The sequence below is a fragment of the Myotis lucifugus genome, unplaced genomic scaffold, assembly GCF_000147115.1.
Source record: "Myotis lucifugus unplaced genomic scaffold, Myoluc2.0 scaffold_410, whole genome shotgun sequence".
Lineage (NCBI taxonomy): Eukaryota > Metazoa > Chordata > Mammalia > Chiroptera > Vespertilionidae > Myotis > Myotis lucifugus.
Genome location: NW_005871458.1, coordinates 414631 through 427373, shown reverse-complemented (window position 1 = coordinate 427373; position 12743 = coordinate 414631). Strand labels below are relative to the sequence as shown.

The 12743-nt window shown below is 42.4% G+C and overlaps 1 protein-coding gene across 1 annotated transcript in view; it reads right to left on the bottom strand.

Moving 5' to 3' along the window:
• Positions 1–12743, bottom strand: part of CHCHD6 (coiled-coil-helix-coiled-coil-helix domain containing 6) — a 216995-nt gene that overhangs the window by 189413 nt on the left and 14839 nt on the right. Inside the window, exons 2-4 of the mRNA XM_006102366.3 lie at positions 11367–11487; positions 6628–6700; positions 3835–3979 (exon numbers count right to left, since the gene is read on the bottom strand). Coding sequence (XP_006102428.1) covers positions 3835–3979; positions 6628–6700; positions 11367–11487 — 339 coding nt within the window. The remainder of the gene's footprint in view (positions 1–3834; positions 3980–6627; positions 6701–11366; positions 11488–12743) is intronic.

The window sequence follows — 12743 nt, the reverse complement described above, 5'->3', positions numbered from 1 at the left end:
TGAAACTGGCTCTCTGACATCCCCTGAGGGATCCCGGATTGCGAGAGGGCAGTTCTCGGGTGATGCACCCCGGCATCGGGCTCCCTCCTCTCTGGTTCCAGGTGTGTCACCCAAGAACTGCAGCTCCCAAGTCACAGCAGCTCCTGTGTTGAGCATCTGCCCCCTGGTGGTCAGTGCGCATCATAGCTGCTGGCCAGTCAGCTGGTTGCTTAGGCTTTTATATGTATAGCTGTCTTTTCAACTTAGTGTTTGAGTTTCTTTGCATAAATACCCAGAAGTGATTTTTTTCCCTCCCAATTTTAACCATCACATGAGGGTAAGGGACCAGCCAACTCCAAGTCTCCTCTCCTCCTACCAGTCTCAATATGGCTTCTTCTTTATATCCTTAGTTGTAAGACTTCTGTTCAGCTAGATTTCAGGAAATCAGGCTGTATCTTACTTATTTCCATTTACCAAGAAATTAACCCAATGCCTAACATATAACAGGAATACAGAGAAAATTTTATATAAGTTGCTCACCAAAAAAGAAAAGAAATTAAAGTTTTTATTTCCTATCACATATAATGCAATCATGTATACCTAATCATATGTATCAAGACTCTAACAGGCAAGGTTATAAATTTCATTCTTCCCTAAAGTAAAGCCACTTCCAAGCCTGTATTGCTCCATCCACTGGATTTTTAAAGCTCTTCCCATCAGAAAAATCAGCCCAAGAAATCACTCTGTTCTTTCTTATTTCTCTCTGGAATGTTTTGGACTCCAAAACATTGATTGGATACCAACTTCCTCCCCAACCCAATTCAGAGAGAAGCACACCTCACAGAGGCTCAATTGATACCCAGGGCCACTGCCCCAATTATAACTGGGCTTTATCAGTCAGCAAGTGGCAAGAATCAGGCATAAACATACTCAAAAACAGTTCATCACTGATGCACTAGATGGGAAATGATAACATTTTTGTTATCAGAAGTAGGTTATACAAATGATTGCCTTTCCTTGTCATTAGTTTTATGAACTTTTCCCAATAATGAGCTGAATCATTCCTTATGCAGAAAGGGATTTAAAAATCAATATTGTAAAAGTCAGAGGCAAAAAGACAGGGCAGAAGCACACATTAAATGTCAAACTGCACTCAGCCAACTCAAAAGGAAATCCTTCAGGCAAGGCTACAGGTTCAAGAATGCAGGGCTTGCAGACACTAGTCAGAGTAGCCACCGAGAACAAGTGGGCAGCCAGCTCATGCCAGGGGCCATGCCTGCTTTGCCTCTGGGTTCAACCTGGCCTCCTCACAAGGAGGATGTGCTGTGATCCCAGCACCCTTAAGTGCTCTGCCTAGCGGGCTCCTTCAATCCTTGCATCTGGAAGACACAGATGAAGAAAGAAAATTCTCTATACTGCTGGTCAGGTTCTTCTCTCCATCTTTCTCCTCTTATTTAAACCCTTCAAAGTACAGTTTTGAAATGATCTCCACTAAAAGTACATGCTAACCACACCAACCTAAATGGAAGTGATGGTTACAGCTTTGCTCAGATGAGTACCTCGTGCCCCTATTGATTTATAGAACGGAGCCTGGGACTAACTTCCCTTCTCCTCTGTTCACACCGAGTATTGAATGTGATTGTAAGCCTTTAAAACTGGGCTCTACATCTGCTATAACACCTAGCAACAGAAACTAACTGCAGCTAACTAAAGCTAAGGAGAGTTGATGGCAGGTTAACAGCAGATGATCTAATCCTCAAGAAGGTAGGAGGACCAGACAGGAAATCCTCAGGCAAGGCTACAGGTTCAAGGGTGTAGGGCTTGTGGACACTAGTCAGAGTAGCCACCGAGAACAAGTGGGCAGCCAGCTCATGCCAGAGGCCATGCCTGTTTTGCCTCGGGGTTCAACCTGGCCTCCTCACAAGGAGGATGTGCTGCCTCACAGGATGACAGTCCTGGTCAGCCATTCAACAAATAACCCCAACGTGGCCCCCCACCTTGGCCTCCTCATTCACTCAAAACTGAAAGTCCCTGAAGAGAGGACCTGACTGGCTGGCCTTGGGCCCTGTGCTCTGATCCTCCCAGTACCCATGACAGGGGGAGAGAAGAGATCTAGTTTCCATAGAGGAAGTCAGACATTAGAATTGCAATCCCTGCAAGATGACACAACATCAAGAAACAGGTAAGTTTCCAAAAGAAAACAGGGCCACTAAATGCATGAAGAAAAGTAGTTACTAAACATATTCAAAACAAAGGAAGTCACTTGCTTCACTATTCCCTAGGAACTCTGGTTCAGAAGGGCATTATCCGTCCAGAGATTTTGGGGTGGGACTCAAGTAATGATGTTATCTCCTATCCTGTAAAGTTTCCCTCCATTTAAAAACTACCCACCTGTACTGGAGGTCATTTACGTTGCTTCCCACTTGTACAGGTTCTCTTGCAGGAAGAAGGGCCCAGCTCTCTTCTTTGCAGGTAGAGAAGGGAAGCTGTGAATTCCCGTTCACTATAATTAACACATTCCAGGTGAGAACAGATAGCACACCTGGAAGCTGCAATTTTTCATGCTAGATGACTGTCCTAGGTGGCCAACCAATTGATTAACCCTTCATCTCCAGGACCAGGGTCCTTTTGACTTGGTTTTCAAACTGCCTGCAAAGGGGTGACAACCTGCCTGCCCCTCAGACACTAACTGCAAGAGCCTCTAAAACTGTGTTCTCACCCCAGTTTCTCTACATTACATAACTGATTCTTCACCAGGATGCCACGGGGTTCTAAAAACACAAGTCAAATCACATCATCCCTATCCTTACGAACTTCTGGGAATCCTCTGCAGTTTCAGAGTCACTGCGAGCTATATTGTAGGTTAACGACTCATGATGTCCAAGGCCTCCTCTAAACTGTCTTCATACCTCACTCACTCCTTCTCGGGACCCATCACCTCCTGGATATCCACCTATCTCAGCCCAGCTGCTCCCTCGGCCTGGGGGATCCACATTGCTCAAGGCTGAGATCAATGCCATCTCTTCCACCTGCAGTTGACACCACTGCCTCTGCATTCCCAAGCATATTATCTTCACCTTCATTTCACACTTAATGTAACCGATTTGGTCTTTTTCAAAGTTTTTGTATAAGTCTGCCTTCCCCACTAGACTGAACATTTCCCAAGGGACAGGATCCTACCTTGTTTGTATTTCTCAGAGAGGGTCTAGTTCAGCCAACATTTCTTATGTGATCACTGTACACTTTGACCATCTGTGCACTCACAGCAGAATAGACTCCCATCAGTTAAGTGTATTAATAACAATAGCACACATTCATGATCTGCCAGGGAGCACTAAGCCCTGCACAGCTACTTATCACCTCCACTGATCCCTTGGGCAATACTGTGTGCAAACATCCTGATCCTCAAACAAGGCTCATGGACACTGGAGGATGTGTTCATGCTAACAAGTACGGAGCTAGGATTCACACCCAGGCTGCCTAACTCTAGAAACTTAACATCTCATTTACTGCATGGCCCAAGACCCAGTCTTCTCCCTTCACACATACCACTGCAGCACTTACACCTGTTAAGTTTCAGATCAGAACCAAGCCATCAAATGATCCAGCCCTTAAACGATAGACCTGAGGTCCCCAGAGACTGAAAACACAGACCAGAGGTAGCAACGCGTATCAGCACCAGAGCAAGGGTCATAAGAACTCAGGTTCCTGGTTCCTAAAAATACACCCTTTCCACAAGGTGACTCAGAGGACAGCCTGGGCCCCGGGCTTCAGACAAATCAGGTCATAGGCCTGACCTCTGCTTCCCTGCATTGTGAGAGCATAAAAGGCCAGCTCAGGAAGATCAGCACTCACCAGCACGGCTGACTTCTGCTTCTCCTGGTCATGGCTGTCCTCCCCGCGGTGCAGGGATGCATTCCGGTACTTCGTGGCTGCCTCTCTTTCCCTCATTGCCGCCTGAAACAGCTCATCCTGGACTATAGCCTGCTTCTGTTTATACCTGTGCCAGGAGAGACATGAAAGAAGCAGGAGCAGATATAATGACTTGGCAGAAGGTAGCCAAGAAAAAGTTTGTGCACTCACTTCAGCTGACCAGGGAACTGGGATCTGTGGGCCAATGGAACTTAAATCTAACACTAGCCAGAGAGAATACTGTGAAAGCTCATACTGTCTGACCCCTCAGAAGTCAGGCATCAGTGACAGTGCCCGAGGCAAGGGGATACAGTGACTCTCTCAGCCAGAACAATATGGATTAAGAACAGAGGAGAGCTGACTACCAAGTGAGGAGTCAGGCAGTCATATCCCAAATGATAAATTCTTGGGGCAAAATTTCAATCCCTCGCTAGCCACTCTTTCAAAGTGGATTGGAAGGGTAGAAAACCCACCTTCCCTGCCTCCACTTGAGTGCTTGAAGATTTTTAGATACAGCAGCCCTCTGTTTTGAACATGTAACTCTTCATTCTGAATCTGTCCCTAACCTTTGAACTGTTTATGGGCTTTTTGCCCAGTAAAATAATCCTAAAGAGAGAAAAAAGTTACTAGTACTAAGATGCTGTTAGTATTATTTATTATAGTGTAAAATATGCAAACAACTGAAATGTCTTTTAACTTGACCTTGATTGTTGGGCATCTGCTATAATCACATAATGGTATATTATATCATCATTATGAAATACATTATTTGATTTGTCTATAGGTTGAATCTAAAAATTGAGTATCAATAAACTACTTTTAGCAATAAAAATGTTTAAAAAGCAGGTGTAACAAATGGAAAAAAACTATAATACTAAGTGAAAACAGCAAAATATAAAATTATATATGACTGAAAAAATAATCCTAAACTAAGTAAAAGAACACATTTGAAAGAAACATTCCAAAATACTAACAGTGGTTGTCTTGAAATGGTGAACCTATGGATCAATCTGTTCATTTTAAATATTTTCTAAGTCTTTCATTAGCATGTATCACTTGATCATTTTTTTCACTGTTTAAAAGTACCCAAAAAGGGGTTCAAGTTAGTTATTCTTGGAGAGGCCTCTTAGGATTAGTGAGGTAAAATTCTTAGGCTGTCAATCTTAATCCATGACTATGGAACAGACCTGCAAGGCTGACTTACTGAAGGAAAAAAAAACAACTGTGATTGACACTTCACCCCTTAAACAAATTCACTTGATCCTTTATCTGTCCTCAAGGGTGTTAAAGAGGTTATCAATAACAACTACAGCTAGCATTCATTCAGAACTCTGTGTGCCAGGCACTGTGTGTACTTTTTATACATTAACATATTTAATCACAACAATACTCCATGCAAGGGGTACTCAAATTATGTCCTTCTCAGAGGCCTAGAGAGATGCAATGATTTTCCAGGGTCACATTTCCAGTAAATTGTAAAATCAGAATGCAAACCTGCACTCCAGGAGGGCCTCTGTGCCTTAACCACTATTCTACAAGCCGCAGGAGGAGAAGCAGGTTCCAGTTCAGAGGTATGGCCAGCTCTCCAGGGTTTGGCCTATGCTGATGGGAAGTGTCACCAGCATCCTAGAGCCAAGTCCATCTCACCAATTACAGCTAGAATTGTGAGGGTCCACTTTCTCCTTCGTACCTCTAAAAATATGCCTGCACATGCACACAGGCACAGAAGGCACAGACACTCAACTATTTAGTCCTGGCTTTTTCAAGTGAATTTTTTGAAAACATTAACAATCAATGTCCACATGCCCCATTTGGTGTTTCTTCACCTTTAAACTAGGACCAGTACCACCTATACCATAGGGTTGTCGTGCAATCTAAATAAGACAAAGTATGTGAGACAAACCCTAGAGCAGGGGTGGGCAACCCCTGGCACGTGTGCCAAACATGGCACGCCAGTAACTTTTGCTGGCACGCGAAACCCTCTCTTATAATCTTCCATTTACAATTTTTTTCTTAATATCAACTTTTTTATTTTTCAGATAAATTCAGTGTAGGTGCATCTTAGATAAATAAATAATTTTACATAACAAGTTATCTTAAAGACCATAGACATGGATTGATGAGAGAGGGGAAGAGCAATTTCTATGCCTCTGCCTTAACTCTCCCTGCCTTCCTAGATCCGACCAGTGTTTTGGTTTCATCCACATACGCTTGTGAATCTTTATTATCAGTGATGAATTTTGTTAAGTCTCGTAATAGGAGTAGCCTGACGGATGAAAGTAGTAGCTTGTGCATATCTCTGAAGGTCACGAAATATAAACCTGATGTAAAATCTCTGTCATCAGTGATGCAGCAGCAAAAGTGCCACTAATAATATCAAACAGAGTCATAAAGTTTTCTGTCAGACTATCAGTGTACATGTATACATTAAAAAATAAATGTATTTTTCATCATCATAAACTGTGTTTTTGTCGCTCGAATGAATTTTATTATTTCTTCAAGGTTCTTCACATACATACACCTTAAGAGATATCAAGTAGGCGTAACATGTTCTCAAAAAATTAGGGTTGGCACGCAGAAGAATTTTGAGTCAGAGATTTTGCTGGTTTTGGCACGCACTCACATAAAGGTTGCCCACCCCTGCCCTAGAGCCTTCAGACCAGAGAAAGGTCCCCAGTCAGGAAAAAATGGTCAGCCAGAGCTCAGAGCCAGCAGTGAGTAGGCACTCACACTCACCTCTTAAGGAGATCCTCCTCCGCCCCCAAGGGCTGCTGGGCACCACCATTCTCCGACTTGGGCAGCTTGGAGTCTGCAAGGGACAAGAAGAAAAGGCCTGTAAGTAGCACCCCCACATAAATGACAGCATAGTGGTCATCTAGGAAATGGACTTAGGAATGTGCTCCTATAGATGGACATGCCCCAGGGATGGACACATCCTCGATCCAGCTGTTCTGGAGAGCGATGGCCCAAAGGCCTTCCACTCCCTCCTTCTACACCAGAACCTCTTACTGCATGGGACTGGAAGGAAGCAGAACTATTTGAATGCAGTGTTTCAAATCCATCCCTATTCACTCTACAATTACTTGGAATCTAGGTCATCTATTAAACACAGGCCAGGAACAGATAAGTAACCACTTAATGCTGAAAGGACAGCCTCCAGGGTCTTGGTTTGACATAGAGAAAGGGAGGGAAGAGGAGGTTCCTTAAATCTTGCTTCCTTTAGTACCCCATTCTACAAATTTCTAATCCTGAATGTGGCAAGCATCCCCTATTCGTTGTATTTTATATATCATTTAATCTGGATCACCTCTAGAATTATTGAGTTCTTTAAGTTGTTATAGTAAGTCTATCTTTTGATGGCCTTGAACTTGGAGATTTTTGAGCATTTCCAATTCACTCTACTCTCTTCACCACTTGGTGATACTGAAGGTTTTGTTCTCCTCCCCCAGCCTTTATCCTTCTCAAACCATCTCTCAGTCAAATTTCAACACTTTTCTGTGGCCTTGGCCAAATGTCCTACACCTCCATCATAGGTTCCTGAAACGGCAGTGACTAGGACTGCACAAATATTTTAGAAGAGTCAGGCTTTGTGAAAGAATATGTGAGGATTTGTATTTCATTCCCAAGACCTTTTAAAGCATGCTGAACTCACAGACTGAAGCACTCAACCCTTCAGAGAGTAATTTCCAAAAGTAATCATCCTATGATTTGCACTTTCAGACTCCCTACAGAAGGATGGGCACAGCGGTGCTGATGGCGCGGGGGGGGGTGGGGGGGGGAACACGACAGGGGGGTACTCCTAAATGCTCCATAGTAACATGACAGGTTCTCAAATGGAAATAAAAAATAGTATACTGCTTACCAGTTCTTTTTTTTTAATTTCTTTATTGGTTAAGGTATTACAAATGTGTCCTCATCCCCCCATTAGCCCCCAACTCCCCCCCCCACTCATGTTCTCATCCCCCTGTTGTCCATGTCCATTGGTTTGGCTTATATGCATGCATACAAGTCCTGTGGTTGATCTCTTCCCTTTACCCCCACTCTCCCCTACTTTCCCTCTGGGGATTGATAGTCTGATCGCTGTTTCTCTGTCTTTGGATCTGTCCCTGTTCATCAGTCTATGTAGTTCTCTATATTCCACAAATGAGTGAGATCATGTGGTATTTACCTTTCTCTGACTGGCTAATTTCACTTAGCATAATGCTCTCCAGTTCCATCCATGCTGTTGCAAATGGCAATAATTCCTTCTTTTTTTACCGCAGCGTAGTATTCCATTGTGTAGATGTACCACCGTTTTTTAATCCACTCATCTGCTGATGGACACTTAGTCTGTTTCCAAATCTTAGCTATGGTGAATTGTGCTGCTATGAACATATGGGTGCATATATCCTTTCTGATTGGTGTTTCTGGTTTCTTGGGATATATTCCTAGAAGTGGGACCACTGGGTCAAATGGGAGTTCCATTTTTAGTTTTTTGAGGAAACTCCATACTGTTCTCCATAGTGGCTGCACCAGTCTGCATTCCCACCAGCAGTGCAGAAGGGTTCCTTTTTCTCCACATCCTCTCCAACACTTGTTGTTTGTTGATTTGTTGATGATAGCCATTCTGGCAGGTGTGAGATGATACCACATTGTTGTTTTGATTTGCATCTCTCGTATAATTAGTGACTTTGAGCATGTTTTCATATGTCTTTCGGTCTTCTGTATGTCCTCTTTCGAAAAGTGTCTATCTAGGTCTGTTGCCCATTTTTTTATTGGATTGTTTATCTTCCTATTGTTAAGTTGCATGAGTTCCCTGTAAATGTTGGAGATTAAACCCTTATCGGTGATATCATTGGCAAATATGTTCTCCCATGCAGTGGGCCTTCTTGTTGTTTTGTTGATGGTTTCCTTTGCTGTGCAGAAGCTTTTTATTTTGATGTAGTCCCATTTGTTTATTTTCTCTTTAGTTTCCATTGCCCTAGAAGCAGTATCAGAGAAGAAATTCCTTCGGCATATGTTTGCGATTTCGCTGCCTGTGGATTCCTCTAGTATTTTTATGGTTTCCTGTCTTACGTTTAAGTCTTTTATCCATTTTGAGTTTATTTTTGTGCATGGTGTGAGTTGGTGGTCTAGTTTCATCATGTATCTGTCCAGTTTTCCCAACACCATTTATTGAAGAGACTGTCTTGACTCCATTGTATGCTCTTGCCTCCTTTGTCGAATATTAATTGGGCATAGTGGTTTGGGTTGATTTCTGGGGTCTCTATTCTATTCCATTGATCCATATGTCTGTTCTTATGCCAGTACCATGCTGTTTTAAGAACAGTGGCTTTGTAATACAGCTTGATATCTGGTATTGAGATTCCACCTACTTTGTTCTTCTTTCTCAAAAGTCTACTTATTGTACTTCTATGTATCATTGTATTTTTATGGCTTTAATTCTTATATTTAAATCTTGTATTGCCTCTGACATTTATTTTCAGGTATGAGGTAACATAAGGATTTAATTTTAACTTCTTTTTATAACTTATTCTATCACTAAAATAAAAGCAAACACTAACTTTTTAAAGTAAAAATATTTTAAAATTAGCAACTTCAAGACAATTCATTTATGCTGACTCTTGTTCAGCATTCAGAAACTCAAAACTCACACTCATCATTTAAACAGCAAAACACTTTGTTATAACTAAAATTAAATGACAAATGAGCCACAATTCTTGCTTCTTAAACTACTGAAACTTACCAAAACTGAAATAAGTGCTTCTTTTATCATCCAAAGCTGAAATTGATGTGTGCATAATATATTTTAGCAATTTTTGCTTTTTTCATCACTTCTCCCTCTCACCAGTTAATGCAGCTTATTAAAATGCCCTGGGTTAAGTTAGACCCACTTCAACAAATCAGTCAGCTAGAGAGATCATGGGAGCTAGCCCTTTTAATAAAGGACGGGGGCATCTTATGCAGGTTTTGAGAACCTCACTCAGCCCCTTCACTAATAGAATATTCAAAAAGATCTTGGGATGGGTCCAAAAGGAGGTACTGATTTGCTCTAAAGCTTAGGAAGCCCTGAGACAGACAATACAGGGGCAGAGGTGTTGACAGCCTGGCCGGCACCATGGCCATAAGGATGAAGCTGGAGCTCTCTGGCCCATGTGCAGAGGTCTCCAGGACACCTCCCCTTTCCTTCTACTTGGTACTCCAGAGATAGCAAACCATCGCTAGGTCCCCAAACAGGCCAGGCTGTGCCACCTCTGGGCCTCTGCTGCTCACCATGCCTAAACTGCCTACCTACCACTGCTCTTTCAAAATCCAGTTTAAAAGTCAGCTCCCCTTGGAGCCCCGCCCTAAAATTATGAGTCACTCGCTGCTCTGTGCTACCTTAGACTTTAGCCATGCATCTAGTGTTGCAACATCACACGATACATGTGATCTACAGGGTTATTTGTATATATGGCTCCTTAACTAGAGCTTTGGGTACCATAAGAGTGGTGTCCCTGTCCACCTGCCACTGTGTCCCAGTAGGAAGCACACGTCCTGATCCCTGTTTAGCTTTCAGTAAATGCTGAGTGGACAGGATATCGTTCCTGCCTTCTATGAACTAATGACCTTATAGGGAGGATTAGCAGAAAAGACAACTCTAATGCAAGGCCACATACAACGCAATGAACAGTTATCCACTGTAAGACAGAGTTTATGCTCTACAGTGCCTTGGCTCCTCCAATCAGTTAAAAAATACACTTCAAGTTATAAGTGATAGCTAAGACCCAATTTCTCATAAGCACGTATTTATTGAATAGAACAGCAATTGCCCCAAGACTTTTTTGGTTTCTAATATCTTTATATTTTTGTCCTTTACACTTGTTTCCTTAAACTTTTTGTTCCTTTGCGTTTGCTGAAAATAGTTATTTAGAGAAAAGCACAAGTGTCCTCATTTGTGATGGGCACAAAAGAGTAGAACACAAATCAGCTTTGAGCCCTGCATGGGTACAAAAAGAACTCCTAGGAGGTGCAGAGTGGAAGGCCCTTCTGGGAGCACCAGGACCTGTGGGCTAGGTTAGGGTTGCTGAAGATGACGCCAAAGTCATCGACTCAATTCCCCCGAATGGTCCCAATTCACGTAAATCTATCATTCTTTGGACCATACCAACACTAATGATTAGGCTTCACTTATGAATCCTTAAAAGCAACTTCTTACAGGGGTTGTCAATCCAAACCCTTCAGCCTTACTTTTTACATACAGAGAAACTGAAACAGTTTGGCCCCCGTCACAGAAGCTCGGACTGACCTGTGTTGCTCTCATTATACCAGACAGCATCCGTCATGCACGAAAGCCACACTCTCCTCCAAAGCAGCTATCAGAAAGGAGTTGCTGACATCACCCAGAAACACCTGCGGCCACAGGAGCTGTCACATATGTTCTGACAGGAGCATGGTTTTCCATTCCTTCCACACTCTACTCCAGCTTCCCACCGAATCACTACAACCTGCCGTACCTTTCTCCGGGCCTTTAGAGGTGTCCAATGTGGAACGTGGAGGAGCAGGAGGCAAAGTCAGCTGGCCCACTTGGGAAGGCTGGCTGGAATCCTTCATGCGGTTAACCACATTTTCAGAAAGCTAAGGGAAGAATTGAGGGATGGGAAAAAGTTATATCATAGGAACCTCTGGAATGAAGACTACTCTTTATCCATATCCCAGACTGACCATTGACACCACTTCCTTAAGACCAACTCCAATAATATAATTCCATTCCAAAACCTCTTGCAATGGCCCAGCACCTACTAGATGAGTGTCAACACCCTGTCTGGTCCCTGCGGGCTCTCTAGCTTCATCTCTTGCTGTTCCCTGCCCGCACCCTGCACTCAATGGAACCTGAGTTCTCACTTTTCTCACCGCCTCTCAATTCATGACACTGCTCCTCTGCCAAGATGCACCAGGAGTCCCTCCACCCCCGGTACACCTCCACCTGCCCAAATCTTACCTTTCCTTTAAGGGCAGCTCAGTGTCCCCTCCTCTGTGAGATCTTCCCTGATAGCACTTAAGTGAAGTAGCATTTCTCCCCTTCCTTAACACTCCCATTAGAGCTCATATGTGCCTCTTAGGTACATAGCACACATCCTACCTGCCTCATCCTAATGGTTGTAAATACCTTCAATTATTCACCTCTGTGTACCACCCCCCCAGTGCCACACATACTCATTTCACCTTAGTTCCCTGTAATAAAGACTGAATAACCAAAACATTCATTCATTTTAGAGGAAGTGAAATAGGCATGAGGGTGTCATAAAACAGCTTACCGAAATGAAATAGTAGCTAAGGATAAATCAAGAATGAAAACCCTAAGTGTTCACTTCAGTAAATATTTACTAAGTGCCTAATATGTGCAAAGCATCATAAAGCACAGTTGAGGGGAAAATATAAAAATGACTTTAAGACAAAAAGTCAGGATCAGTAACTCCACTTCCAAGTATCCAGCCGAGAAAAATGCTCCCACATGTACACAGCAGCATTGAAATAGAAAAAAAAGGAAAGAAAAGAATATAAATATGCAACAATAGAGAACTGATTAAAGAAATAATGGTGTATACCTTCTAGGAAATATTATGAAACCATTATGAAAGAATGAAGTAACACATGTAACTGTCACAAAAGGATGTATGAGATATACTGGTGATTTTGTGAAGTCATAGAACACTTTGTATATCTCAATTTTATAAAAAGAGATATACAATTATAAAAAAGGTAGACATGCAATTATAAATATGACAATATATGCATCTGCATATTCACAAATGTGAAAATGCATTTGAACTTTCACATATTTGTATGCATACATACAAATACATGTACTAGTATCTGTTCAGATATGAAAG